Source organism: Lepidochelys kempii, chromosome 11, assembly GCF_965140265.1.
Source record: "Lepidochelys kempii isolate rLepKem1 chromosome 11, rLepKem1.hap2, whole genome shotgun sequence".
Taxonomy (NCBI): Eukaryota; Metazoa; Chordata; order Testudines; family Cheloniidae; genus Lepidochelys; species Lepidochelys kempii.
In genome coordinates this window covers 38687905-38714013 of record NC_133266.1, presented here as the reverse complement: position 1 = coordinate 38714013, position 26109 = coordinate 38687905, and the positions used below count along the sequence as shown (strand labels likewise).

General features: G+C 42.5%; 1 protein-coding gene across 1 annotated transcript in view; it reads right to left on the bottom strand.

The window, feature by feature from the left end:
- Positions 1 to 26109, bottom strand: part of LOC140895296 (uncharacterized) — a 63565-nt gene that overhangs the window by 16203 nt on the left and 21253 nt on the right. The window contains exons 11-22 of the mRNA XM_073304740.1: positions 23843 to 23911; positions 21785 to 21853; positions 19378 to 19446; positions 16264 to 16332; positions 15493 to 15561; positions 15343 to 15411; positions 12490 to 12558; positions 8557 to 8628; positions 5090 to 5158; positions 2389 to 2460; positions 288 to 356; positions 99 to 167 (exon numbers count right to left, since the gene is read on the bottom strand). Of these exons, the coding sequence (XP_073160841.1) occupies positions 99 to 167; positions 288 to 356; positions 2389 to 2460; positions 5090 to 5158; positions 8557 to 8628; positions 12490 to 12558; positions 15343 to 15411; positions 15493 to 15561; positions 16264 to 16332; positions 19378 to 19446; positions 21785 to 21853; positions 23843 to 23911 (834 nt within the window). The remainder of the gene's footprint in view (positions 1 to 98; positions 168 to 287; positions 357 to 2388; positions 2461 to 5089; positions 5159 to 8556; positions 8629 to 12489; positions 12559 to 15342; positions 15412 to 15492; positions 15562 to 16263; positions 16333 to 19377; positions 19447 to 21784; positions 21854 to 23842; positions 23912 to 26109) is intronic.

Sequence of the window (26109 nt, the reverse complement as noted above, 5' to 3'; positions counted from 1 at the left end):
CATTTGCTGTCCTAGGTTACCAGCTCTTCAACTTATAGGGTAAGGCCAACCTTGGGTTCTCTTATGTTTTTACTTTAGTCTGCCAGTTTGGGGTTTACCTTAGCGCCAGGAATCCCAACTCCTGGTTCTCCAACTGGGCCAGCTGGACCAGGTAACCCAATGTCACCCTATAATTAAGAAAATATATATCCTGGTTTAATTAGCTCACCATACTCTACAATGGATGCTTAATATATTCCATATGTTGATGATCATAAACATTTGTCAGCTTGGAGTACAGACGTTACCTTTGGTCCTAGAATAGCTCGACCAGGAAGGCCTGGCATTCCAAGACGTCCTGGCCCACCAGGTTCACCCTACAGCAAATGAAAAAAGTAGAATGGATTTTTATGAGAGGTGGGCCTGAGCAGTTTCTGGGTAGCAACATTTCTTGAAGGATGTTTTAATGTTCTATTAAACAAATTGCAAGTGATCATGACAAGTTCTAACTAGTGCAATTATACTGGTTACCAGTATAATACTGATTCCTCAACGGAAAATGGGATTTTTCTTTTTTCTAGTTCATTTTACAATATTTAAGTTTAGAAGATCCTTATACTAATGCACTACAGGCTCAGTCTAAAGTACATTGGAGTCAATAGGAAGACTCTCAATGGGCTTTACTATTGGAATAAACTGAACACTAAAAAATTCAGCCTCTTTCCTTGTCTTAAAATACAAGATTTCCATCTCTAAATACATGTGACTTAGAGTTCTTAAATGTTCTTTTCTCTATATTTTACCCCTTTTCAATTTTTACTCCTCTTGTGTGTTTGTGAACATCAGAAGAGTTCATAGAAAGCTGAAGGAAGGACATGAAATTGCTAGAGATGATAGGCTTGATTCTCCTCTCATTCTCACTGGGGTAAATCAGGAGTAACTTAAAGTCACTGAAATTACATTAACACGAAACCAGTGTAAATAAGAGGAAAATCAAGCCCTGTCCGTTTCATATGTACCTACTGAGACAATGACAGCCCCATCACTGTATTATTCCAAGTACTTCCCAAACATTTAAACATAGAAATAACAATAGTCTTCATCTTCTTTCCCAGACTGTAGAAAAAATAGTGGGATTAGTTCAAAGGGTTTTTTAAATGTTTGTTTGTGTATATATGAGTGGGTATGTTACGTTCCCATATGTAAAGAACTTACGGAGCGAATCCTTAGCTGAAGAAATGAGTTTTACATTAAGTGCTGAGAGTATTTACTTTTGTGGTCATTCATATCTCTTGCAGGAGAGAGCTCATGGCATTCAGTTATTTTTGGTGCATAGGACAAGCCAGATCAAAGGTACCAGAAGGACTGCAGAAGTGTGTGGAGGAGGAGAAGCAATCAAAATGGGCCAAATTTGAGTGGGGTTGCAACCCCATGTGCCATGTTACTATACCACTCACTCAGATTTGACTTGGCTACCCTTCCGTCGTGATTAAGGCTGCAAGTCTTTCATGGAAGTCAGGGATTCTGTGACCTTCCGGGACTTCCGCCGCTGCAGCGGCTGGTGTGACTGACCCAAGGGCCGCCAGAGCAGCTGCTGGGGTGGCCCTGGAGCCAGCCACGCTGGCTGTTGTTTGGGCGGCTCTTGGCAGCTGGTCCTGGGCACTGCCCTGGAGCAGTGGTCCGGGAACAGTGGCGGCGCTCCAGGCTGCCACCCCCGAGCCGCAGTAGTGGTACCCTGGGCCGCCCCCCAGCCTGGAGGAGGAGCGGCAGCGGGACCCCCGGACCATCTCCCGCTGGAAGCAGCGGCGGCGGTGGCAGGATCCTTGGCCATCCACCCACCCAGGAGCAGCAGCAGGACCACAGGCCGCTCCCCCCGAGGAGTAGCGGTGACCACCAGAGCACCCCGCCAGAGCAGCTGTGTCTGCTGGAGCGCCCACCCTCCCCTAGCACCTGAGATGTAGTTAAGGGTATTTTTAGTGACTTTTTGTTTATTGCCCATAACCTGTCCATGACTTTTACTAAAAATACCCGTGACCTAATCTTAGCCTTAGTCATGATTTGGGCCAATGTTGAGAGAGTGTCTGGCATTGCAGCCTGATGCATGGGGTCTCCAGTAACCCACTCAGATTTGGCCTGACTGCTTTTCTGTCATGCAAGCAGGGAAGAGGATCTGCCATTACACCAACCAGCTTCAGTCAGGGGCCAAGGAGAGGGTGTGGGCCCTCTTCTCCTCCTCCACTCCAATTGAGCCTGACTGAGTTCAAGATCTCAAAACTGGGGGTGAGGGGACATGTATTCTCCCGTTTAAAAGGTGGGGGGCAGTGGCCTTTTCACCCCACCATCTCCACCACTGATGAGCTATATCTTTGAGACCTCAATTATAAAGATACAGTACAAAACTAAGAGTACTTTAGCACCGGCAGGTCCAGGTACTCCTGTTGGTCCCGATAATCCACGTACACCTCTCTGACCTTGATCACCCTACACAAATGAAGAAACATTATTCTACATTTTATCAATATGGTTAGCAAAAAGTCATTTGAAATCTCTTATAAAAATCAATCAAATCAGGGCCGCACAGGTCTTTTTGGGGCCTAGGGCAAAATCTGAAACTAAGCTTCCTCCCATCCTTTCCAAAAATAACTACCACTGAAGGGAGGCAGGGGGAGAGGTTGGAGAGCAAGCCTGCCCTGCTCTCACCTCATAGGTGTGGGTCCTGTCCCACAGGGCTAGGCCTGGCTCCCTGCTCAGGGTGCTATGACCAGGCATGCAGGGTTGCAGCACCACTCAGTTTGGCCCAGTGTCCCCTCCATCATGACAGAAAGGTTGGTGGGCTAAATTTCAGTTAGTTGTTGCAACCTCACACAAGAGCAATGACACTCACTCAAATTTGCCTGGCTCTTCCTCTGTCATGATGAAGGGGTTGCTGGGCCAAACCTGAGCGGTGCTATGACCCCATATGCTGGGTCCCAACACCACTTGGTCTGACGCCTCTCTCAAAAGTGGGGTCCAGGGCAAACTACCTGTTTTACACCTGCTGCCCCAGGGGGCCATGAACTAAACAAGGGCCTTATTCTACAGCTGCTGCACATGAGAAATTTCCATTAACTTCAATGGGAAGTCAATTAATTCAACTTCAATTGCAGACAATGGGCCAAATTCTCCCTTAATTACATCTGTGTAAATCAGGTGTAGCTTCTTGAATGTCAATGGTTCTACACTGGTATAAAACCATTGTGAAGAGACTCAGATCCAAAAGGAGTTGTTTGCTTGCATCAGCAAAGTCGAGTCTAGTGAGTGGAATCAAATAATAGAGAAATCATTTACATGAAATTATTTTAATAAAAAAGACTAATAAATAACTGGAGACCCATTTTTTAAAGGTAAATACACTATACGTATCATAAGATCTTTTTGTCTGTCAAGGAAAATCAACAAGCCAAAACACTCACCCTGATTAATCTGTTTATATACTTCTAGACAGAAAAATGTGAAGATCAAGTGTAGGTTGTAAAGGGATAACTATTAACACATTATTAGAACACAGTTATAACAAAAATACACACGAGATAGTGGTTCAGAAGACCTAAACATCTGAAATTCTGGAAACACTCAGTTAGGGTTCCAACCCCAGCCATAACTCTCTCTTTACCCTGTAGGATATCACCTAAATATATTTCCTAGAGAGGAAATCTTTTGAACTCATCTTAGATAGTGTAATTTCCAGTCTTCACTTTCTCTTAGCCCTTAAAACTTATTGTTATGGTGACCTTCAACCTATGTAAAGAGGACTGGATGCAGCTTCTTCCAGACACCCTAACTCAGAGGTGGGTAAACTATGGCTTCTGGGCCACATCCGGCCCGCGGGACCATCCTGCCCAGCCCCTTAGCTCCCGGCCGCAGAGGCTAGCCCCCGGCCCCTCCCCTGCTGTCCTCCCTCCTCCGCAGGTTCAGCGCACCACGCTGCCAGTGCTCTAGCCCGACGCTCCTGTTGGGCAGCGTGGGTGGCATGGCTGGCTCCGGCCAGGCTGCGAGCTCCTGCTGCTCTAAGCAGCATGGTAAGGGGGAGGAGAGTGTGTGGGGGGGGGTTGGATAAGGGGCAGGGGGTCCCGTGGGCAGTCAGGGGACAGGGAGCAGGGGCGGTTGGATGGGCATGGGAGTCCCAGGGGAGCTGCCAGGGGGCAGGGGTGTGGATAGGGGTCGAGGCAGTCAGGGACAGGGAGCAGGGGGAGGTTGGATGGGGCAGAGGTTCGAGTGGGGGGTCAGGGAACAGGGGCCTTGGATGGGTTGGGAGTTCCGAAGGGGGCAGTCAGGAGTGGGAAGTGGGAGGGGACGGATAGGGTCGGGGGGCACAGCCTTCCCTACTTGGCCCTCCATACAGTTTCACAACGCCGATGTGCCCCTCGGGCCAAAAAGTTTGCCCACCCCTGCTCTAATTGAATGGGTTTCGTTAGCACTGACCCCCCACTTGGTAAGGCAACTCCCATCTTTTTATGTGCTGTATATTTATACCTGCCTACTTTTTTTCACTCCATGCATCTGATGAAGTGGGTCATAGCCCACGAAAGCTTATACCCAAACAAATTTGTTAGTCTCTAAGGTGCCACAAGGACTCCTCGTTGTTTTTGCTGATACAGACTAACATGGCTACCCCTCTGAAACCTGTCACCATTTTTTCAGGTGTCTAGAGGGCTTCCTAGAGAATGATCAGAGGTGTTTCATCCTCCTGCAACCAATCATGCAAACATAGGCCCAATCATGCAAACATCTATTTGAGTAATCCTTACTCAGATGAGTAGCAATCGGAGGATCTGCAGGATTGGAGACTGTAGCAGTGTATTGAATTGCTACTGGATTGATGGGCTGCCCAGCTCCACAATGAAAACTTGCCTTTAATTGTATTTTATCAATTTCACTACATTTTTTTTATTGGGCTGAGACTGAAACCAACTTTGCAGTCAGCCTGTTTCACAATATAATTAAGAAAATCACATAGTGCACTTTTTCTTCACTGTATTTATTTATACTCCACCAAGATGGGGAAAACTGTGACAAATCTATTCCCTGAGCATTGCTTTAGCTAACTTTAATTTTCACAAGGAATTCTTACCTTCTCACCTTGTATTCCAATCCCGGGGGCACCCTCAGGACCTCGAAGACCAGGTACTCCTGGCTCCCCCTGTAATGAAAAAAACAAATCAGCACTTGAATTTAGTTGTATTTTTAATTAGTTTTATTATTAAGTTGTAAGGCTGGAAACAGAAGTCCTCTCTTTAGTCATAGAAACTATATACTCAGGTAGCAAGTCCTGCATTGCTTACTCAGAGTAAGAGATACCTCAGACGAGTTTGTATATACATTTGTTATAAGATAAATTCTGAATTAGTTTGAATAAACTGCAGCTCAGCAGGAGCAGGAGTGGAATCCTGGCCCCTTTGAAGTCAATGACAAAATTCCCATTGACCTCAGTGGGGCCTCAGGTTTTCAGACAGTCTCAGTAATGAACTCTTGCAGGGATGTACAAGGTGACATGTTTCTGGCAATAAATGATGTCATGCTCAGTACATTATTTTTAAACATGTAATGCAAACTGTATTATAATGTTTAGCCACTCGGTTGCCCCTTGCATAACATACTTTACCTGAGCTGGATAGTGTCTTAGAGAATGTCTACACACTGAAAATGCTTCGGCAGCACTACTGTTGCACTTCAGTGTAGAAACTACCTATGTCGACCAGAGGAGTTTTCCCCTTGGTGTAGGTAATCCACATCCCCAAGAGGCAGTAACACTATCTACACTGGAAGTTAGGTTGGCATCGCTAAGTCTCTCAGGGACATAGACTATTTTTCCAGGTATGTAGAAATAATGTACTTGAAAGTCATAACAGGTTGCAGTATTACAGAGAAACTGGAGTGCACTTATTTGACAAAGGAAACACAATGAACTTATGACTGCCTGATGGACCTTCAGCCTGGAGCCAAGGTTCCCTTCAGTCATATATATGCCTCTCTGAACCAGAACTTCTGACTCTTCGCACCTATCTGCACGAAAGCCTACAGAAGGGGTTTATCCATCCATCCACATGTTTGGTGGGGGCCCCAATCTTCTCTGTTAAGAAGAAGAATGGCTCCTTGAGGCCCTGAATTGATTACTGGGCACTCAACAAGGTGACTATTCAGAACTGATATCCCTGCTCCCTGTCATCCACAAACTCTTACATCAACTGCACTCCACTCGAATTTTCACAAAACTAGACGTGAGTGGGGCCTATAACCTGGTGTGTGTCTGTGTTTGAGAGGGAGACGAGTGGAAGATGACCTTCCATGCCCACTATGGTCGCTTTGAGTATTTGGTCATGCTGTCCAGTCTATGCCATACCCCAGCAACCTTCCAGCATATTCGGGGACATGCTGGACTGATTCATTACTATTTACCTGGATGACATTCTTATTTTTTCTGAGAACCAGGCCTTCACTATAGGCGATAAAGTCTGGTTTTCTGCCCAAATTCTTAAATCAATGTATCAGCAAACTTGGACACCTGCCAAATCTGGGGAAAACTTCCTGCTTAGCCCCACTCCTCTCCGCACTGCAGCCTTTGGCCAATAAGCATTCGGGGCCAAGAAGAATACTGGCCTGCTTCCTTGCTAACTTCACTACTAAGAAATAATAGGGTCAGTTGCACTGCCCTAGAACTGCCTGATTAATCGCAGTGCCCACTGCCTGCAGGATCAGCAGCCTGATTTATAAGCCCAACAGCAATAGCAAAGCACTGGCTGCTCAGCACAAATGCCCATAGATTTTCTGCCTTCCTCTGCTTGCCTCATTCCTAGCCCTGCTCCTGCCTTGCTCCAGCCTAGAACCTGCTCTGCACCTGGCCTTGTTCCAGTCCTGTCCCAGCCTTGCTCCTGCCTTGGAACCAGCCCTGTTCCTGCTTTCCCTGACTCCAGATAACACAGTTATGACCCTTAGCTCTGACTCTCTGGACCCTTGGCTCTGGTATGTTGACTCTGACAACTAGGCCTGACTCCTGCTCTGACCACTCAGTCTGACTACCTATGACCTGGTCCCCTGACATCAGGTAACTCAAAAATGGCTGAACATATTTCTGTGAAAGATTTCCCTCAAAATATACTTTTGGGCTGAGAATTTTGAACCCCCCACCCCTCCCAAAAATCAATCAATTTATTTATTTTTGAGAAAGAAAAAAGGCACTGTCAAAGGTTTCTAGCTCACCCTCATGTATACTCATATCAAACTCTGATATCATTGGCAACATGGGAAGCCCGTTAATAATTGTGGACCTATGATGGGATGTTCACATCAGCCCTGATGGGGTTAAGGTGGCTCAGAAAGAGCCAATTAACCATATAACTGCACCTGGGGAAGAGACAGGGACTGATAAAGGCTACCTGAGGATGCTGCCCAGCTGGGCAGGGGAGGCTGAGCTTGTATAAAGCCATGAAGTTTGCAGCAGAAGGGGGCTGCTACAGTTGAGGCTAATAACATACATCAGAGCAGGGATAGACCTAATGAAGTGTTTTAGTTTAGAGCACTATCTGGCCATTGTGGCTTAAACGGAAATATTTTTTTGAATAAATAGACCCAATGATGGACTGTGTGTGTTCTGTAGGGTGAATGAAACAATTGATGACCTTTTATAGCTATGTAAGGTCTTTGATAAAGAAAGGGAGAAACTTTCTGAGGAATTTAAACATCTTAAGGTAACAAAAATTATATTGTTATTTAGTAAAAACATTGGGGAAATGGGGCATTATTAAAAGGCACTGTTACATTAAAGACAGCGGGCAGAGAGACATTATAAATGGCTAAGTAATGAGGAACTATAGTTGGTGGCAGGTATAAACTATTCAGTCAAGTCTGCTTCGCCATACAAAAGAGGAAGAAGGGGGCTGCAAGGAGATGGTCTGCAGCCTTTCTTTTGAAAGGATGAAATCTAGAAGAGACCATAAGCCCTGGGGTCTGGACCCTGAAATGATGGTCAACCCAGAGGGTTTTGGGTGAGAGAGGCTTGAGCAAGGTTGGAAGTGGTCTAGAGAAATAGCAACGGTGTCTGGGATTGAACAGACTGGTTGCTAGGCATAAGGTCGCTGGGCTGAAACCTGGTGTAGTGGGTGGGCCCGTGTTTGTGAACCAGCCACTGGGAAAGTGGCATAGAATTGGCACAGAGGACTGCCTGGGACAGTGTACAGACTGCTGGTCCAGAGGGACTTTGGTACCCTGGAAGGGGAGGACTGGAGGGTGACCTGGATGGAGGGCTGAGTCACAAAGAGGGAGCACCCTGAGTCTACAGAGAGAGAGAAACCATTCTCCATGGTGTGAACAACCAAAGGACTGGGCACCAGAGAGCTAATCCCCTGACTCAGTGGTGAGTGTACCCTGTTACAGGTCATCACTGCATCTAGATCTCCCTTTCTCAGCAATCCCTTTGTCAATCCCTTTGTCCCAGACTCCATGGAGGGCTTTCTGCTGGACCAGGGTATCCATATGAGGGATGGGGCAGGCAGTATGTGAGCTGAGAGAGGAGAAAGGTTTGGGACAAAGAAATACACAAACCTTTTGTCCTGGGGCTCCATCTTCCCCTGGAAGACCAGGCAGACCTGCCAGTCCTGAAGATCCTGGTTCACCCTGAAATGGAGATAAATAAAAACATGTCCATATCTTAAATGTAACTATATACCATTATCTCTTATAATCTGGGAACCTCTTTTTTTAAAAAAGGGCTCCTAATTTTTTGCAAGAAAAACCTTTAGGCATATGAGATCTAATCTTGCAGTCATTCTGTACACAGAACTTCTCTGAATTCCAGACATGGAAGGAAGGAAGGATCAGGAAATACTGTACTAGCTGATTATTAAGAGCATGCATTATATATTAAGGATAAACTATGTAATTAATCAAGTATCAGAGGGGTAGCCATGTTAGTCTGGATCTGTAAAAGCGGCAAAGAGTCCTGTGGCACCTTGTAGGCTTGTAGATTTGTATTCACCCATGAAAGCTTAAGCTCCAATACGTCTGTTAGTCTATCAGGTGCCACAGGACTCTTTGCTGCTTTTATATAATGGATGTTAGTTAGGCATACAATTGTTTTGAATATTGGTAGTCTGGGAGGGTGACCTAAGTTCCTAAATTTGTGTTTGGCTGAAAGTTTATAAGACTTATAACCTGTTTTTGAAGATATAAGAATTGAGAGGCGTAGTAGTAGTTAATAACTTGTGAATTGATGTCAGTGCTCAGGCACCACAATGATAGACAACTTTGCGAAAACCGACATAAATGAGAACAGGTTTTACAAAAATATCTAAGCACACAAATACTTTTAACAGTATCTGAAACCAGTAAATTAATGCTAGTTGTGGAACTACATACTGTAATAATGGGTATTAATGTTTTTGTTTACTACTTTAGAAGTTGAGGTAGCTTGGAATTGTTTGTTGTGGAGTATGAACCTCTGAAAAGACCAGTGCTGGTCTTTGCAGTTAGATGACTTGAAGTAGTCCACCAGGATAGCTTGCAAGAAACTTTGCTGCATCCCTAGCTGAAGGAATATCATTATATGCTAGTTAACTAAGTTGTCATCTGGGATATTAACTAATTTACATATTTAGACCTCTTCATTAAGTAAGTTAAATACATCCCCATCAACTTTAAGTCTTACCTGTTTCATTGTCCATCTTCCTGACTTTCAATAACCTCAATAAACACAATCATGCGGGTGCTATTCTACCTCTTTTCTGAATTTCCATTATGGACCACAAAAAGAAAAGGAGTACTTGTGGCACCTTAGAGACTAACCAATTTATTTGAGCATAAGCTTTCGTGAGCTACAGCTCACTTCATCAGATGCATAAAGTGGAAAATACAGTGAGGAGATTTATGCACTAATACTCATTACAATTTCTCTTTTTCACCATGATTTCAGAAATTTCCATCCCACCATCAACCTCAGCCTGGACCAGTCCACACAAGAGATCCACTTCCTGGACACTACAGTGCTGATAAGTGATGATCACATAACCACCACCCTATACCGGAAACCTACTGACCACTATTCCTACCTACATGCCTCCAGCTTTCACCCAGACCACACCACACGATCCATTGTCTACAGCCAAGCTCTGCGATACAACCGCATTTGCTCCAACCCCTCAGACAGAGACAAACACCTACAAGATCTCTATCAAGCATTCTTAGAACTACAATACCCACCTGCTGAAGTGAAGAAACAGATTGACAGAGCCAGAAGAGTACCCAGAAGTCAGTTACTACAGGACAGGCCCAACAAAGAAAATAACAGAACGTCACTAGCCGTCACCTTCAGCCCCCAACTAAAACCTCTCCAATGCATTATCAAGGATCTACAACCTATCTTGAAGGACGACCCAACACTCTCACAAATCTTAGGAGACAGGCCAGTCCTTGCCTACAGACAGCCCCCCAACCTGAAGCAAATACTCACCAGCAACCACACACCACACAACAGAACCACTTAGCCAGGAACCTATCCTTGCAACAAGGCCCGTTGCCAACTGTGCCCACATATCTATTCAGGGGACACCATCATAGGGCCTAATCACATCAGCCACACTATCAGAGGCTCGTTCACCTGCGCATCTACCAATGTGATATACCATCATGTGCCAGCAATGCCCGTCTGCCATGTACATTGGTCAAACTGGACAGTCTCTATGTAAAAGAATAAATGGACACAAATCAGATGTCAAGAATTATAACATTCATAAACCAGTCGGAGAACACTTCAATCTCTCTGGTCTCTCGATTTCTGATCTAAAAGTGAGTATTCTTCAACAAAAAAACTTCGAAAACAGACTCCAACAAGAGACTGCTGAATTGGAATTACTTTGCAAATTGGATACAATTAACTTAGGCTTGAATAGAGACTGGAAGTGGTTGAGTCATTATACAAAGTAAAACTATTTCCCCTTGTTTATGCCTCCCCTCCACTGTTCCTCAGACATTCTTGTTAACTCCTAGAAATGTGCTGGAAATGGCCCACTTTGATTATCACTTCAAAAGGTTTTCTCTCCTCCCACCCCACTCTCCTGCTGGTAATAGCTATCTTAAGTGATCACTCTCCTTACAATGTGTATTTTTTCATGGTCTGTGTGTATATAAATCTCCTCACTGTATTTTCCACTTTATGCATCCGATGAAGTGAGCTGTAGCTCACAAAAGCTTATGCTCAAATAAATTGGTTAGTCTCTAAGGTGCCACAAGTACCCCTTTTCTTTTTGTGAATACAGACTAACAAGGCTGTTACTCTGAAACCTGTCATTATGGACAACAGTTTCCTTCCATATACTAAATACCGTTCTATAAACTGTCTTTATCATAGAATGGACAAAGAATTTTTCAATTTAAATTTAGGTAGTTTTGAGGATGGAATGAATTTTACCAGCAAACTGAGTTAATTTTGACTAGGGATACTAACTTTTATTTTAAGAGTCACTATCCTATCATTTTAACTAATAACAGTGACAGTATTTTAAGAAATACTAGCATTGACCTTAATATGGTATGATGAGCCCAATCTTCAGCTAATATAAATCAGCAAAGTTCCACTGAGTCAATTGAGCTAGGACAATTTACACCAGCTAAGGATATGAGCTGATACATTAGGATTCAGATTAAATGTGGTAATTTTGGATTCAAATAAACATTTGTAAATTAAAAAAACCACCTAGCTATATATTTTGTATTCATCTGTCCATCAATGACTGATTTTGATCTCAAATAGTTTTAGACTGACAGTCACAATCTGGTTGTTGCTTCCCCTGTGTGTCACAGGGAGAGTCTTCTTAGCGTATTCACAAGGTGCCTCAGCTGGCACATGACCAGGATTCATCACCAAATTTGGTCCGCTGGTTGGATCATTAGCTTCCCCATCTTGGGCTGGGTACTGATGGGGAGTGTGACATGAACACTCATCCATGCCCCCCACAGGGGATATAAGTTGTGCCAACCCTTTTTACTGACATAACTTACTCCCCACTCTGTGCCAGCTCCGATGTATTGGCTGGTGAGCTGGGGACAGAGCCAAGGTTCTGCTCACTCCCCATCCACTTTTCTAAAGAGGGAGAGTAACAGCCCATGGCTGCTGCTCTCCCCTTGCTGTTCAGGGTCTGCTAATGTGGCTAGCCTGTGCTGGGCACTAAAGCAGCTTCTATGCCCCCTTACTGTTGTGCATGATTGTGCAGCCAGGTTTAGTGAGGCCTAAGCACCACTGAAGCCTAAGTTTTGGCTAGGCATCTGGATTGTTTCAGTCCTATGGAATTTGTCTACTAGCGTATAGTGCTAATATTTTAAAACATACAATTTTGGATGCCATTAAAAGTTAGTGTCCGCAGTTTTCAAAAATAGGAGCTTAAAGTTTAACTTGTAAGTCCATGTTTTAGTGCCTACAGGTGGGATTTTCAAAAGCGCATAAGTAATTTAGGAGAAGGAAAGAGCTCTTTATTAACACCATACCTTTGAACCAGGTTCCCCAAGTCCTCTTTCTCCTGGAGCTCCAGTTTCTCCTGGCAAGCCTTGTTCACCCTTAAACAGAAAATGTTTTTGAAGAATTTTAACACCAGAAAGATAAGACTACATTGTCTTAGCAGCTTACATTTACAGAAAGAGCATTCAGCTTAATAAAAATGCATTATTTGAGGTCCTAGCTTTTTAAAATTTTGACAAAGGGCTAGATTCTCCAGAGTATTGTCTACTTCATCCTCTCTTGGGAAATTTGTCACTGAAACTGATGAATGCTGTAAATGTATGAATAATGTAGCAGACATTTTGAGAGCACATGTGACTCAAATACACTTTACTCATGTCTCTTTATATCATGAGTAGAGCATATCCCTGCTATTAATCATTCCAAATGTGTGAGGAGCGCTCTGCTGTTCCCTAGTTACTTTTCTTTACCTGACAGAGATTGCTAAACCTGTTATAACCATATCAAACTCCTAATGATGTGAAAGGATTCAGAACTGGGATCCTGTGATGGGGTGATTGGGACCATGAAGGGGTTAATGTGGGTCTGAGAGCCAATTAACATACCTGGCAGTACCTGCAAGAGAGAGAAGGCCAGACTTAACTGATAATGAAGTCCAGCTGGTGGTGATTATAAAGTCAGGAAATTTGTAGCAGCAAACAGCTGTAAACACCTACCTGAAGGAAGACTGAGAGTAGTACTAAAACTGTACAGTAGTATATGAAGAAAAGGTGAGGAGCCAATTGGCTGGAAACATGTGGTTAATGTTCCAGTAAGGAAACCAAGCAAGCTATGATCCAGACCTGATGCATGCAGGCCAACTGCCCTTACAACATGTTTGAAATGGTAAAAATGATAACTGAGAGATTGGTTTCATACTTCAAGAGAAACAGACTCATAGGTAGCAAGCAGAGTGAGTTTAGGAGGGGAAGGCAGACAACTGACCGTATTGTAAGGATAGAAATGGAAGAATGAAAAGGTAAAAGAACTAAAGAATTTATAGTCACTTTTCTGGATATTGAAAAAATTTATGATATGATATAGAGGGAGGGTTTACTTTATGAAGTGGCTACCATGGATATAAAAGGAAGAATGTATAGGTGTAGAAGGGATTTCTTAAGTAAAAGAACTATGCAGGTCAGAGTAGGGAAAGTCTATTCCAGTATATATACACTTACAAATGGCACTTCACAGAAGAGTTTCATCAGTCCTACTTTATTCAACATCTTGGTAAGTGATCTTCCAAAAGAAATAAGTGTAGGAATAGGCATCACTTTATTTGCTGACTATTGGGCCATATGGCCAAAACCAGAAACCATGAAATAGCTGCTTAAGAGTAAATGAAGCACTAATGAAGTGTGTAGAATGGGGAAACGTGGGGTTTTAAATTCTCAATTGATAAAACTAAGGGAATAATATTCACAAGAAGGAAAATTTTAAAAAGATTATAAATTGTATCTATAATGGACAGCAAATAAGTATAGTTAAAAGCTTTCAAATTTTTAGGTGTAGTATTTGATAGCAAGCTCCCTTGGAAAGATCATATTGACAACATTAGAGATAAATGTAAAGGCAGAATCAAATGACTTAGAAGTATTTCTGGAACTCTGTGGTGCAAATAAGAAAGCAGTGGTAATGCTATTTAGAACGCTAATAAGACAAATTATTGAGCATGGGTGCCAGGTTTTCAGTTTGGCATCAAAAACAAATTTGAGAAAGCTTGACTTAGCCCAAGCTCATTGCATGCGCTGCCTTCATCACAATGCTGCTGTATGTACTGCAGAGAGCTGTGGGTGAAATGCCTATTACTTTAAAAATGAAGCTTTTGGATTTAACCTTTTTGGCTAAAGTCACTGGAAATGTAGAAGATGGAAACACCCAACTAATATATGATGAATGCTGGGAATTAAGCAGTTAATGTGTAGGGCAAAAACTCAAAATGTCTCATGTAAGTAGGGTTAAAGTGTAGACAAATGATCTCCGTGAAAAGAAAGACCAAAAAGAGGTTAATCTATCGCTTTGGGAAAATGCATTACAATTGGAAACCTCTTAAGATAGATATGGAATTGTATAATAAAATTAAAGGAAAAGGAGTGTTAAATGGGCAAGATATGGCATATCAATATGGTTTCTGATAAGTGGGATGCTACCGCCGTATGTATACTCAGGGCACCAAAGATGTAAGAACAGGAAGACTGGGAACAACATTCTGCGTTCCTTCACTCAAGAAAGCTGTGAGGCTATCAAATTTTGTAAATGTTTTGACAGCTGAACAGGCAGGGATAATACTGGCATTAAATACTGGCACCCCTCTATACCTAAGGCGTATAGAGGGGTGCCAGGTGCCATAGTCATCCTGTCTGATCCATTATCAAGACTACTGGTGATCAGAAACAACACTTCAGATAGCAGAAATTATATATTTAATGAAATATTACCATTAACAGATTTCAGAGTAACAGCCGTGTTAGTCTGTATTCGCAAAAAGAAAAGGAGTACTTGTGGCACCTTAGAGACTAACCAATTTATTTGAGCATGAGCTTTCGTGAGCTACAGCTCGCTTCATCGGATGCATACTGTGGAAAGTACAGAAGATCTCTTTATACACACAAACCATGAAAAAATGGGTGTTTACCACTACGAAAGGTTTTCTCTCCCCCCACCCCACTCTCCTGCTGGTAATAGCTTATCTAAAGTGATCACTCTCCTTACAATGTGTATGATAATCAAGGTGGGCCATTTCCAGCACAAATCCAGGGTTTAACAAGAACGTTAACCCCCAGACGTTTAATGCTAAAACCAGAAATTTCTGTTGTAGCTCTTACATCAGTGAATTTCCTTACCTTTGATCCAGGTAGCCCTTGTCCAGGTGGCCCTCTTGGACCAGGTGGTCCTTTTGGGCCTTCTACCCCCTAAAAAGATTTTAAAATTAATCTTTAAAATTAAAATAGTCTCCCAATATTACAGAAATGCTTTAAAAATGAAAATGCCACCTTTTCTCCTTGAATCCCAATGCCAGATAACCCAATAGGCCCAGGTAGACCAGGTGGGCCAATTTCACCCTGTTGAACAAAGTACAATTGCTTAACTTTGTAAAGATATGGAAACAATTTGGGTCGGATCCTCAGCTGGTGTATACTGGCATAGCTCCTCTGAAGTCAATGGAGTTACTTCAATATACACCAGCTGAGTCTCTGACCCTACCCCTTATTAACATTTCTTCTTTTTCCACTTGTGTTTTATAGTGTGGCAGACTCACTTGCTGAGTCTATGACCACCAAGCCCTGGAATCTCCATCATTGGAGATTTTTAAGAGCAGGTTAGACAAACACCTGTCAGGGATGGTCTAGATGGTGCTTGTTCCTGCCATGAGTGTAGGGGACTGGACTTAATGACCTCTCGAGGCCCCTTCCACTCCTATTATTCTAAGATTCTAAAGAATCCATTTATACATCTTAGCACATGCTGGTCAGCTGCTGTAAATGACTGTTAGTCTCTCCCCCCCGCCCCATTCCAGATCTCAACTTTCCCAGAGAATCAATCACTTTTTGTTCCGTCTCACATTTTACTATGAAGAGATTTTAGAATTGGTTGGGGCAGTTTATTGGCTATAAATCTCACCACAAAATAAGTATTGTGAGGCTCCTATTGTAGATACCAAATTCTTTATTTTGCTTCATTACATCTTTTGTAGCTAATATCAACCCCCACTGCATTAGATTCCTTTGTAATTTTGTTAACTGCCTGACATATTTACTGCTCACCTTTTCACCTTTTATGCCAATGCCTGGCTGGCCACGAGGTCCTTTTGGACCATCAAAACCACGCTCTCCCTACATGAAGAAAATTACATGATGTTAACTTCAGCAATCCATGGTTATTTACTCTCCTCAAATCAGAGAGACTAGTGGTAGCATAATGATGGAAATCAAAACAAGAAGAAGAAGGCAGTGCCTGAATTTCTTTGTTTCTTGGTGTACCAAAGAGGTCTTCTTTTCAGACGAGAACGCTCGTCAGTTTGAGATTGATCACAAAAGAGAAATTAACAAGCTTCTCTTTACCCTTCTTTCCATTTCAAGCACATTCGGCTTAATTCTGCTTCCATTCAAATCAATGGTTTAAATGTCAGCAGGGCTGAGCCTCATAACCTGCTCAGGGCTGAATTCTGCTCATTTACTCATGTGAGTAGTCTTGGTGAAATAAGGTAAGCAGGATTTGACCCTAGTTGTTTTGCCTGAATAAGGATTTCAGCACTGAGTCCACATTTTGTCATTGTAATAATAATAATTTGAGAGTAGCAAATGGCTTTCTCAGTATGGCAGCCACGCATTAGTGATGATAATGGGAGGTGATAAGTCTACAGTGTTTCCCAAACTTGGGATGCTGTTTGTTCAGGGAAAGCCTCTAGGGGGCTGGGCCGGTTTGTTTACCTGCTGCGTCCGCAAGTTCAGCTGATCACAGCTCCCACTGGCCACGGTTCACTGCCCCCGGCCAATGGGGGCTGTGGGAAGTGGCGGCCAGTACATCCCTTGGCCCACACCACTTCCCGCAGCCCCCATTCGCCGGGCACAGTGAACCGTGGCCAGTGGGAGCTGTGATCGGCTGAACTTGTGGATGGGACAGGTAAACAAACTGGCCGGGCCCACCAGGGGCTTTCCCTGCACAAGTGGCGTCCCAAGTTTGGGAAACACTGTGATAAGAAATAGACAAGTGAAAAAGGGTTTGTCATACACACAAAGAATTTTTTAAAGAAAATTTAACTACAAAAGGAGGTCTTAAGGAAAATGCAAGTTAATAAGGAGAAAAAGATTGAATTTCCTTGTATTTCTATTACTAAAGCATGTAGGAGAAGCGCTCAGCTGGTGCAAATTATCATAGTTCTACAAAGTGAAGTTAATAGAATTAAAGACCTTCCCCCACTAATCACATTTCTCATTTTAGTTTTCCTTACTTTTTTGAAATTTCCTACTTAAAATAACATTCTTTACTCCTACTACTGTTGGACATCTGCTATGTTTTCCTCTGACCAAAGTCTGATCTTTTAACAAACAAGCTTTCTTAGAAGAAGCAACTGTATAGTTTTTCAGATTTACAAATCAACTTCTAAAATACATGATTTAATGTCAGAGACCTGACATACTTGGCAACAGGATTGGAGATTATACAATAATATAGAATCTGTTGATATATGTTTGGCTTTATTTCAAATTGGCAGTAAAATATAGTGCATTTTTGTAGGCACAGGAGTGCTAATAACCCTGCTGTCCTGGCCAGATTCCAGTCTGGTTAAAATATATTCATTCTGCTTATCTAAATTCTCTCTGTAGCTTCAGTTAGATGCATTCTTCACTTCCTTAACCTGCTGCGTAGTGTTGCTTGGCACTGTTAAATAGTGGCTGTATTTCAGTAGTGGTGGAGTGATTTCTGTCTGTTTTCTTTAAAACATTTTCATCTTTGCTATGTAAATGTAAGCGATGAACATTAACAACATCAGAGAACTTATACAATTCTTCCTGAAATATATATCATAAATTGCGATGAATTAAGTAAAAATGATTATTCTGATAGCAACAGCCAAAATCAAACCCAGCTATTGCAGTATTGGTCTAAACAAAATGCAAGAGAGTTTGAGCTGAGGGAAAGCCAACATTAGCATCTGGGGCCGTACTTGCAAAATGATTTTTCACCACTCCCCCAAACATAACTGACATCTAACAACCATGATCACCCTCAACTATGCCCAGGATCACCGTGGGGATTTTGAGGGGAGTTAGTTCTTTGGGATATACCTCAACCTTACCTAATTTAATTTCACATTTAAAAAAAATTCTTTAGGCCCTCTGCCTGCACTCCAGAGGAGTCCAGCTGCTTATGCTCAGGGCTATGCCTGGCTGTCAACATTTTAAAAAAAGTTCTGCAAGGAACAATTGTTCAAGCACATTGGGAGTTTGGGTGTCATGAAGTCCCCAATCACTGGAAGGTTTTATGTGAATTCTGGTGACTTTTAGCATTTGTAGAGAATTTACTCCTAACTATATAATTACAGTTTACCCGGGAGGTATTTAAGATTTAATCTCCATTTATAAAATGGGGATAATAAAGCAGAAAGTACATAGAAGGCCACAGAGAGAGTCAGTTTCAGGGCAGGGACTAGAAGTGGGAGACCCTTGTGAGTCCCATGCCTAGACCACTTTATCTCTCACGCTATTTAGTTGTCTGTTGTTGTAGCCAAAGATCAAACTGGCTTGTCAGCCTAGGAGTTGGCTCAGCTTCGGGCCAATATCTGGAAGAGAGCTAGCAATGTTTCTAGAGCTGTCCCCTCATCAATGAACTACCATATCTGAATGCCAACGACAGTAGTAGCATTGCCTTCAGCTGATTTGGGGTTCTCCACAAACTCAGGGACCTATGGCCAAGATTTTCATTAACCCTAAGTGCCAGCACTGGATGAAGGTAAAGGGTACTGAGTATAAAGATTTAGGAAAAATCAATGACAAGTTTTCACTCTAGGGATCACTTTAGATTAGTTTGTTTTCAAGACTCTCTTCCAAGGTAAGGTGCTAGAGGCTATTTTAAAATTAAAGCTCCAATTATTGCCCCTTTTAAGGTCCTCTAAAGCAGAAGGGAGAGGCCATAGGCTATGGAGGCCTCAAAGGCCAGCTCTGATTAGAGGTAACATTCTGAGCCACTGGCTTCAATGAATTTGTACTAGTTTAATTGAGCGGCCTATTTGCCCCAGAGGGTTAGTTTGCAGGCTAATTTGACTAGCTAAATTTGTTGCCACAGGTCTAGTCCTATGTGCATTGAAGTAAATGGAAAGTGGGTCACTGGTTTAAATGGGATCAGGATTGGGCCTTATATACTATCTGTTACGGTACCTTTGGTCCTGGAAGCCCTTCACCTGGTGAACCTCTTTCTCCTTGAATCCCTAGAGGTCCTTGAGGCCCCTGTTAAAATAAATTTAAAACAGCCTAGAAAATATATCAACTATTCAAACTGATAACAGAGCAATAAGTCTTACTGTTGGTCTTTAAACACCTCTTTGCATTGGTACATAGTTATAACCTGTTAAAAATAATATGGTAACATGATAGTCACAATAAATCAACAAAGAAAGCATTCTAGCCTGCAGCTATAACATGTTATACAGGATTACCTTAGTGGCTTACTTATGAGTCATTGAAAATTCCTTCTCTTTACTCATCTTCTTAATTCTTCCCTCCTCATTCTTTCGTTCATTTTGGAAATTATTATTAATGCTTATTAACATTTGAGCATAATATACTATGCAGAGAGAACCAGATTAAAGGCCACACAAAATAATGTGGAAGAAGGTTTATGTGAAGAGAGCTACAACTCTGTGGTATGAACAAAACAGCATACTTGCTGGTGGGAATGTAGCCTAACAAATATGAGTGGGCAAAGATTTGTGCTAAAGACAGGTCCAGAATCTTCATATATTAGGCCTGTTATACAGTGGCTCCCTGTGTCTGTCTGCCTCTCAACTTTATCCTGGCAGGCACAGAATGACAGACTTCAGTACAGTAGAATCCATAGAAGCTAACTGTGGTTGGAGAGGGTCCTGTGTACAGCTTCAGAACTATCCTTATTTTTAGGTGGAAAAAATCCTACTGTCTTCAATAATAAAAAGGAAACTCCCTTTCAAACAGTTGTGCTTTTCAGTTTTGTAATTTTTTTCTGGTTTCCAAAAAAATTAACCAGAAATATGATTTGCCAGAAGAGTTTACAGTTTATAGAGAGCTGGACACAGTTTATTGTTAAATAATGATTGTAAAGCAAGTAGGACCTGCAAAAGAAAGGAGGGACCCTCAAAAGATTGAGGACATTGATTCTGCTGTCCCTCCAGTGTGGCGTTCCCAGTGAGAACTTTGAGCGTGGAGCAACTGCAGAATCTGGCCCTGAGACAAATGTTGAGCAGAGAGTTCTATTATTGTTTAGCCATGAGTCGCATGTATAGGTCAATGCATTGTTGCCATAATCTGCTTCCAAGTCCTCTTCTCTGTACCAGGGGATATTCTGAGTGACATCAGTCCTATATGTAATACACTGTAAGTTTCCTGGTGCACCGGTGCAGCTATGATGGTTGGCATATGGGGGTACAGACAAGTCTTTGTCCATTCACCACCTCTTCTCATCCACATGCTCAGGATAGGGGATGTAGGACCTCCACAGAGGCTGCTCTTTCCTGTGTAGCTACCTGCAGTATGGGTAACTAGCACAGGTGATGAAGGGGGCATTTTCCTAACTTCACTGATTGTCACTAGTGGTATGATTTAGTAAAGCTGTTTACCCTGTGGATTCAGAACCCTTCAGCAAGAAGCACACATTCTTCTACATGAATTTCTTTTCAAGCTGGGCTGAGGTCACTCTATTTCTCATCAAATTCAGCTTTCTCATTTTAAAGAGAAAATGTTGTATGAAATGATTCTTACAAATTTCTGCCTGTTCATGGGGGGAAAGCTACCTCTGAATAATCCTGGACTATATTCTCTCATGGTTACAGTGGTACAACCTCATTGAATTGAAGAGAATTTAGCCCAGAGTACATAGAACAGCTTAATAAACCACACTGATTTGGAAAAGGGACTGCACTTGACTCTGACGATTGGTTCTACTCTGAAAAGTGACTCTGCAAAAATGGTAAAGTGGGCCCCGGGTTTGCCTCAAGTGTGCTCAATTTACAAGTACAAAGATATGTGGAGGGAAGGGCAGGCTTCCTCATTGACAAACCTACAAACCCAGTCATGTGCGGGTTCTTAATTAATCAGTCATTGGTTTTGCTGATCAAATTATGATTTTTAGGGAAACCCATGCAACCGGAATGCCTTTATGGGGATTGCACAGATGCACTTGTTTGGAATGTACCAAAAGAACTGGGTTGTTAATCCACAGAAAGGAATCGAATCCAGATCTCTCTCTCTCAGCTGTGTAGGCTCTGCAACGTTAAGAGGAGTGAGAAGCAGTAAAACCTTAAGTCAGCAGATATGGCTTTGAGTACATGCAGGAGCAGATTTTTTTTTTTTCCAAGTAAGAAGGTGCCATTTTTCATAGTTACTTTGTGGAGTAGAAGCACAGTTTAAGATAGGGAATTCAAGATAGGTTCTTCAAACAACCAAGGGTGATGAAAGTCATAACAATTTCATGTGTATAAGAGAGAACTAGTCTAAAGATGAAAAGAGTTGGCATAATTTAGCATGCAAGTACTTGTTAACATTTGGGCCTTCAGAAGGTTTCCCTCTCTCAGCTCTCAAACACAGAACATACCGGTAGTCCTGGCTCACCAGCTCCAGGTGGGCCAACAGGGCCTGGTCTTCCCATCAAGCCAATGTCACCCTTCCAACAAAAGACATATTTAAAAATACATTTTTTTATGTATGGGTATTTGCATTTGCACAATATATAAACACATTTTAATCAGGCATCCTTTGTTTGGGTGTTTAATCTACCTGAATATAATAAGTGAGGCAAATCCTAATTTTCTCACCTTGCTGGCATCACATAAGACCCAGTAGATAGTGGAACTGGTGCAATTTCATGGTAGGGGGGAATGGATGGGAAAGCTGCAACAGAGATCATGGAGCAGCTTTGCTGCCACATCACTGGATATAGAATCCAATACATCAATAGGATGCTTTTTACCATGGCTCATAACTATGGATATGATTTTGTCATGGTAAAATTGGGCAAAATTCATGGAACAGACATGGTAAAAATGTACAAAATCAGGATATGATCACAGCGGGGCTGAAGCCGACACGCGAGCACCGCTGCAGGGGATTGGAGCTGAAGAATTTGTGGACATCTGTTAAAGTCATGGAATCTGTGACCTCCATGATCAAATCGTATCCTTACCTATAACCATCTATCAGACCTTATTCTGACATGTTTATAACCACCTCTAACATATGTAACTGACAGCCGGACACCCTCTTAAGGTTTCTGGATCCCAGCAGTCCTCACTCTTGGGCAGAGACCCGTGTCTCTCTTCTTCCTAACTGACATTTTAAGGCTGCACAGCTCCCTGCCTTACACTGAAATATCCCCAGCTGCTTAAGGCCACTGCCTGTGCTTTGCTTACTCTCTGAGGGCTAAAACCAATGCATTGCCAGCAGTTACAAGTTACCACCCATTGCTTTCTAAGCAAGCACCTTTATTCTTAAGGTAGAAAACATTACAGAGAGAACATATTTAAAAAAACAATAAAAGTTCCTATGTGCATTCTAAAAGCTTGCCAGAGGTCACCCATCAACCTTATGGAGCCCTGGCTGGTCAAAGTCTTTCCAACTCTTCTGCAAAGGTTGGGGCTCTTGGACAAAAGGCCCTGTCTGTTGTCTGGATCAGAACAAAGGCCCTATGTCAGTTCAAGCTCATCTTTTTATATCAAACATCCTTTGTCTTTTAGTCTCTGCAAAACCCAGTCTGAATCAGAATATGCAAACCACTCCACAAGGTGGTACCTCTTTAGAGTTGTGATTAAGGTGAAACACAGACTAAACCTCTCGCTGATTTTTAGTACCTGGAAGAGCTGCTCCCCCATGGAGCAGAACACAATCATACATAAACCATTCATAGACTTAGTACAATACGGTCCCCAAAGATAGTGCATATGATTGCAATATCTGCCACAGCATTGCTTTGCTCTTATTTTAGAAAAAATATTTTTCCTTATATAAACTCTGTTTTCAAACATGTTTTTGAAATTGAATTTGGACCATGATTCAGACCTACATGTATGCATAAGACACAGCATGCACTATGAGTTTTTTGGTAAGTCTGTGTTTGATATTAACATTTTTAAATTATGATTTTTGATGACAGATCATTGACAAAATAAATGAATGGAGAGCCCTTCTGAACCTTAACTCAGCAGAAGTTCAACAGCTGAGACACTACAATGTTTACTCTAGAAAGAGATGATGATGATAGCAATCCCAGTACAGTATAAGTCAGACATAGCCCTTATTCAGAAGGCTAACATTTTGTTTACAGTAAGCTTGTATTCTTTGTGCCAACTATCTGAACCACCAAGTGTGTTCATAATTATTCTTTTGTTTGTGACAATATGTATGTGTCTATACTCAATTAGCCATGTACTCCCCTGGTTTTAATTATACCAATACTATAAAGTGGTGGTTTGTTGTGTGGTGTGTGTTTATTTTTTTTTTAAATCTATGAACACTTTGAATAACTTTGCAGGTACCCCAATCTTAGCATTTATTGTACTTTATCCGATAATATATGAAAGATTTATATATTCAGCTGCTGTTGCTTTTGTTCTTTTACAAAGTCATGCACAGTATACTGTATGACTAGCATTTTTACCTTTGGGCCAGGCAATCCTATTCCAGTTTCTCCAGTCAATCCAGGCGGCCCAGGGAGGCCTCTTTCACCCTTTTTAAAAAATAAAAAGGAAAGAATTATGGATGCTCTCATAAAAAACCAACCTTCTGCAGAAACTTCCTCGTGGCTGGACTTTACTAGAACTAGACAAGCCATTTACAACACACACTTTGCTTCTCTACAAAAGAAAAAGGACACTAAACTTTCTAAACTACTACATGCCACAAGGGGCCACAGCAATGGTTCCCTCAATCCACCCAGCAATATTAACCTATCCAACTATACTCTTAGCCCAGCAGAAGCAGCTGTCCTATCTCGGGGCCTCTCCTTCTGCCCCTCCACCCCCACGAACATGATACAATTCTGTGGTGACCTAGAATCCTATTTTCGACGTCTCCGACTCAAGGAATATTTCCAGCACACCTCTGAACAACATACTAATCCACAGAGACCTCCCTACCAACACTACAAAAAGAAGGATTCTAGGTGGACTCCTCCTGAAGGTCGAGACAGCAGACTGGACTTCTACATAGAGTGCTTCCGCGGATGTGCACGGGCTGAAATCATGGAAAAGCATCATCACTTGCCCCACAACCTCAACCGTGCAGAACACAATGCCATCCACAGCCTCAGATGGCCACTATGGATGTAGAAGCCCTCTACACCAACATTCCACACAAAGATGGACTACAAGCCATCAAGAACACTATCCCCAATAATGTCACAGCTAACCTGGTGGCTGAACTTTGTGACTTTGTCCTTACCCATAACTATTTTACATTTGGGAACAATGTATACCTTCAAATCAGCAGCACTGCTATGCGTACCTGCATGGCCCCACAGTATGCCAACATTTTTATGGCTGACTTAGAACAACGCTTCCTCGGCTCTCGTCCCCTAACGCCCCTACTCTACATGCACTATATTGATGACATCTTCATCTTCTGCACCCATAGAAAAGAAGCCCTTGAGGAATTCCACCATGATTTCAACAATTTCCATTCACCATCAACCTCAGCCTGGTCCAGTCCACACAAGAGATCCACTTCCTGGACACTACACTGCTAATAAACGATGGTCACATAAACACCACCCTATACCGGAAACCCGCTGACCGCTATTCCTATCTACATGCCTCCAGCTTTCACCCAGACCACACCACACGATCCATCGTCTACAGCCAAGCTCTGCGATACAACCGCATTTGCTCCAACCCCTCAGACAGAGACACACACCTACAAGATCTCTATCAAGCATTCTTACGACAATACCCACCTGCGGAAGTGAAGAAACAGATTGATAGAACCAGAAGAGTTCCCAGAAGTCACCTACTACAGAACAGGCCTAACAAAGAAAATAACAGAACGCCCCTAGCAGTCACCTTCAGCCCCCAACTAAAACCTCTCCAACGCATTATCAAGGATCTACAACCGATCCTGAAGGATGACCCAACACTCTCACAAATCTTGGGAGACAGGCCAGTCCTTGCCTACAGACAGCCCCCCAACCTGAAGCAAATACTCACCAGCAACCACACACCACACAACAGAACCACTAACCCAGGAACCTACCCTTGCAACAAAGCCCGTTGCCAACTGTGACCACATATCTATTCAGGGGACACCATCACAGGGCCTAATAACATCAGCCACACTATCAGAGGCTCGTTCACTTGCGCATCTACCAATGTGATATGCCATCATGTGCCAGCAATGCCCGTCTGCCATGTACATTGGTCAAACTGGACAGTCTCTACGTAAAAGAATAAATGGACACAAATCAGATGTCAAGAATTATAACATTCATAAACCAGTCGGAGAACACTTCAATCTCTCTGATCACGCGATTACAGACATGAAAGTTGCGATATTACAACAGAAAAACTTCAAATCCAGACTCCAGAGAGAGACTGCTGAATTGGAATTCATTTGCAAATTGGATACAATTAACTTAGGTTACCTTGCATAATGACTTAGCCACTCCCAGTCTCTATTCAAGCCTATTTTCCCCTTGTTTTTTCCTACCCCCCCCCCCCGACGTTCTTGTTAAACCCTGGATTTGTGCTGGAAATGGCCCAGCTTGATTATCATACACATTGTAAGGAGAGTGATCACTTTACATAAGCTATTACCAGCAGGAGAGTGGGGAGGGGGGGGAGAGGAAAACCTTTTGTAGTGATAATCACCCATTTTTTTTCATGGTTTGTGTGTATAAAAATGTCTTCTGTACTTTCCACAGTATGCATCCAA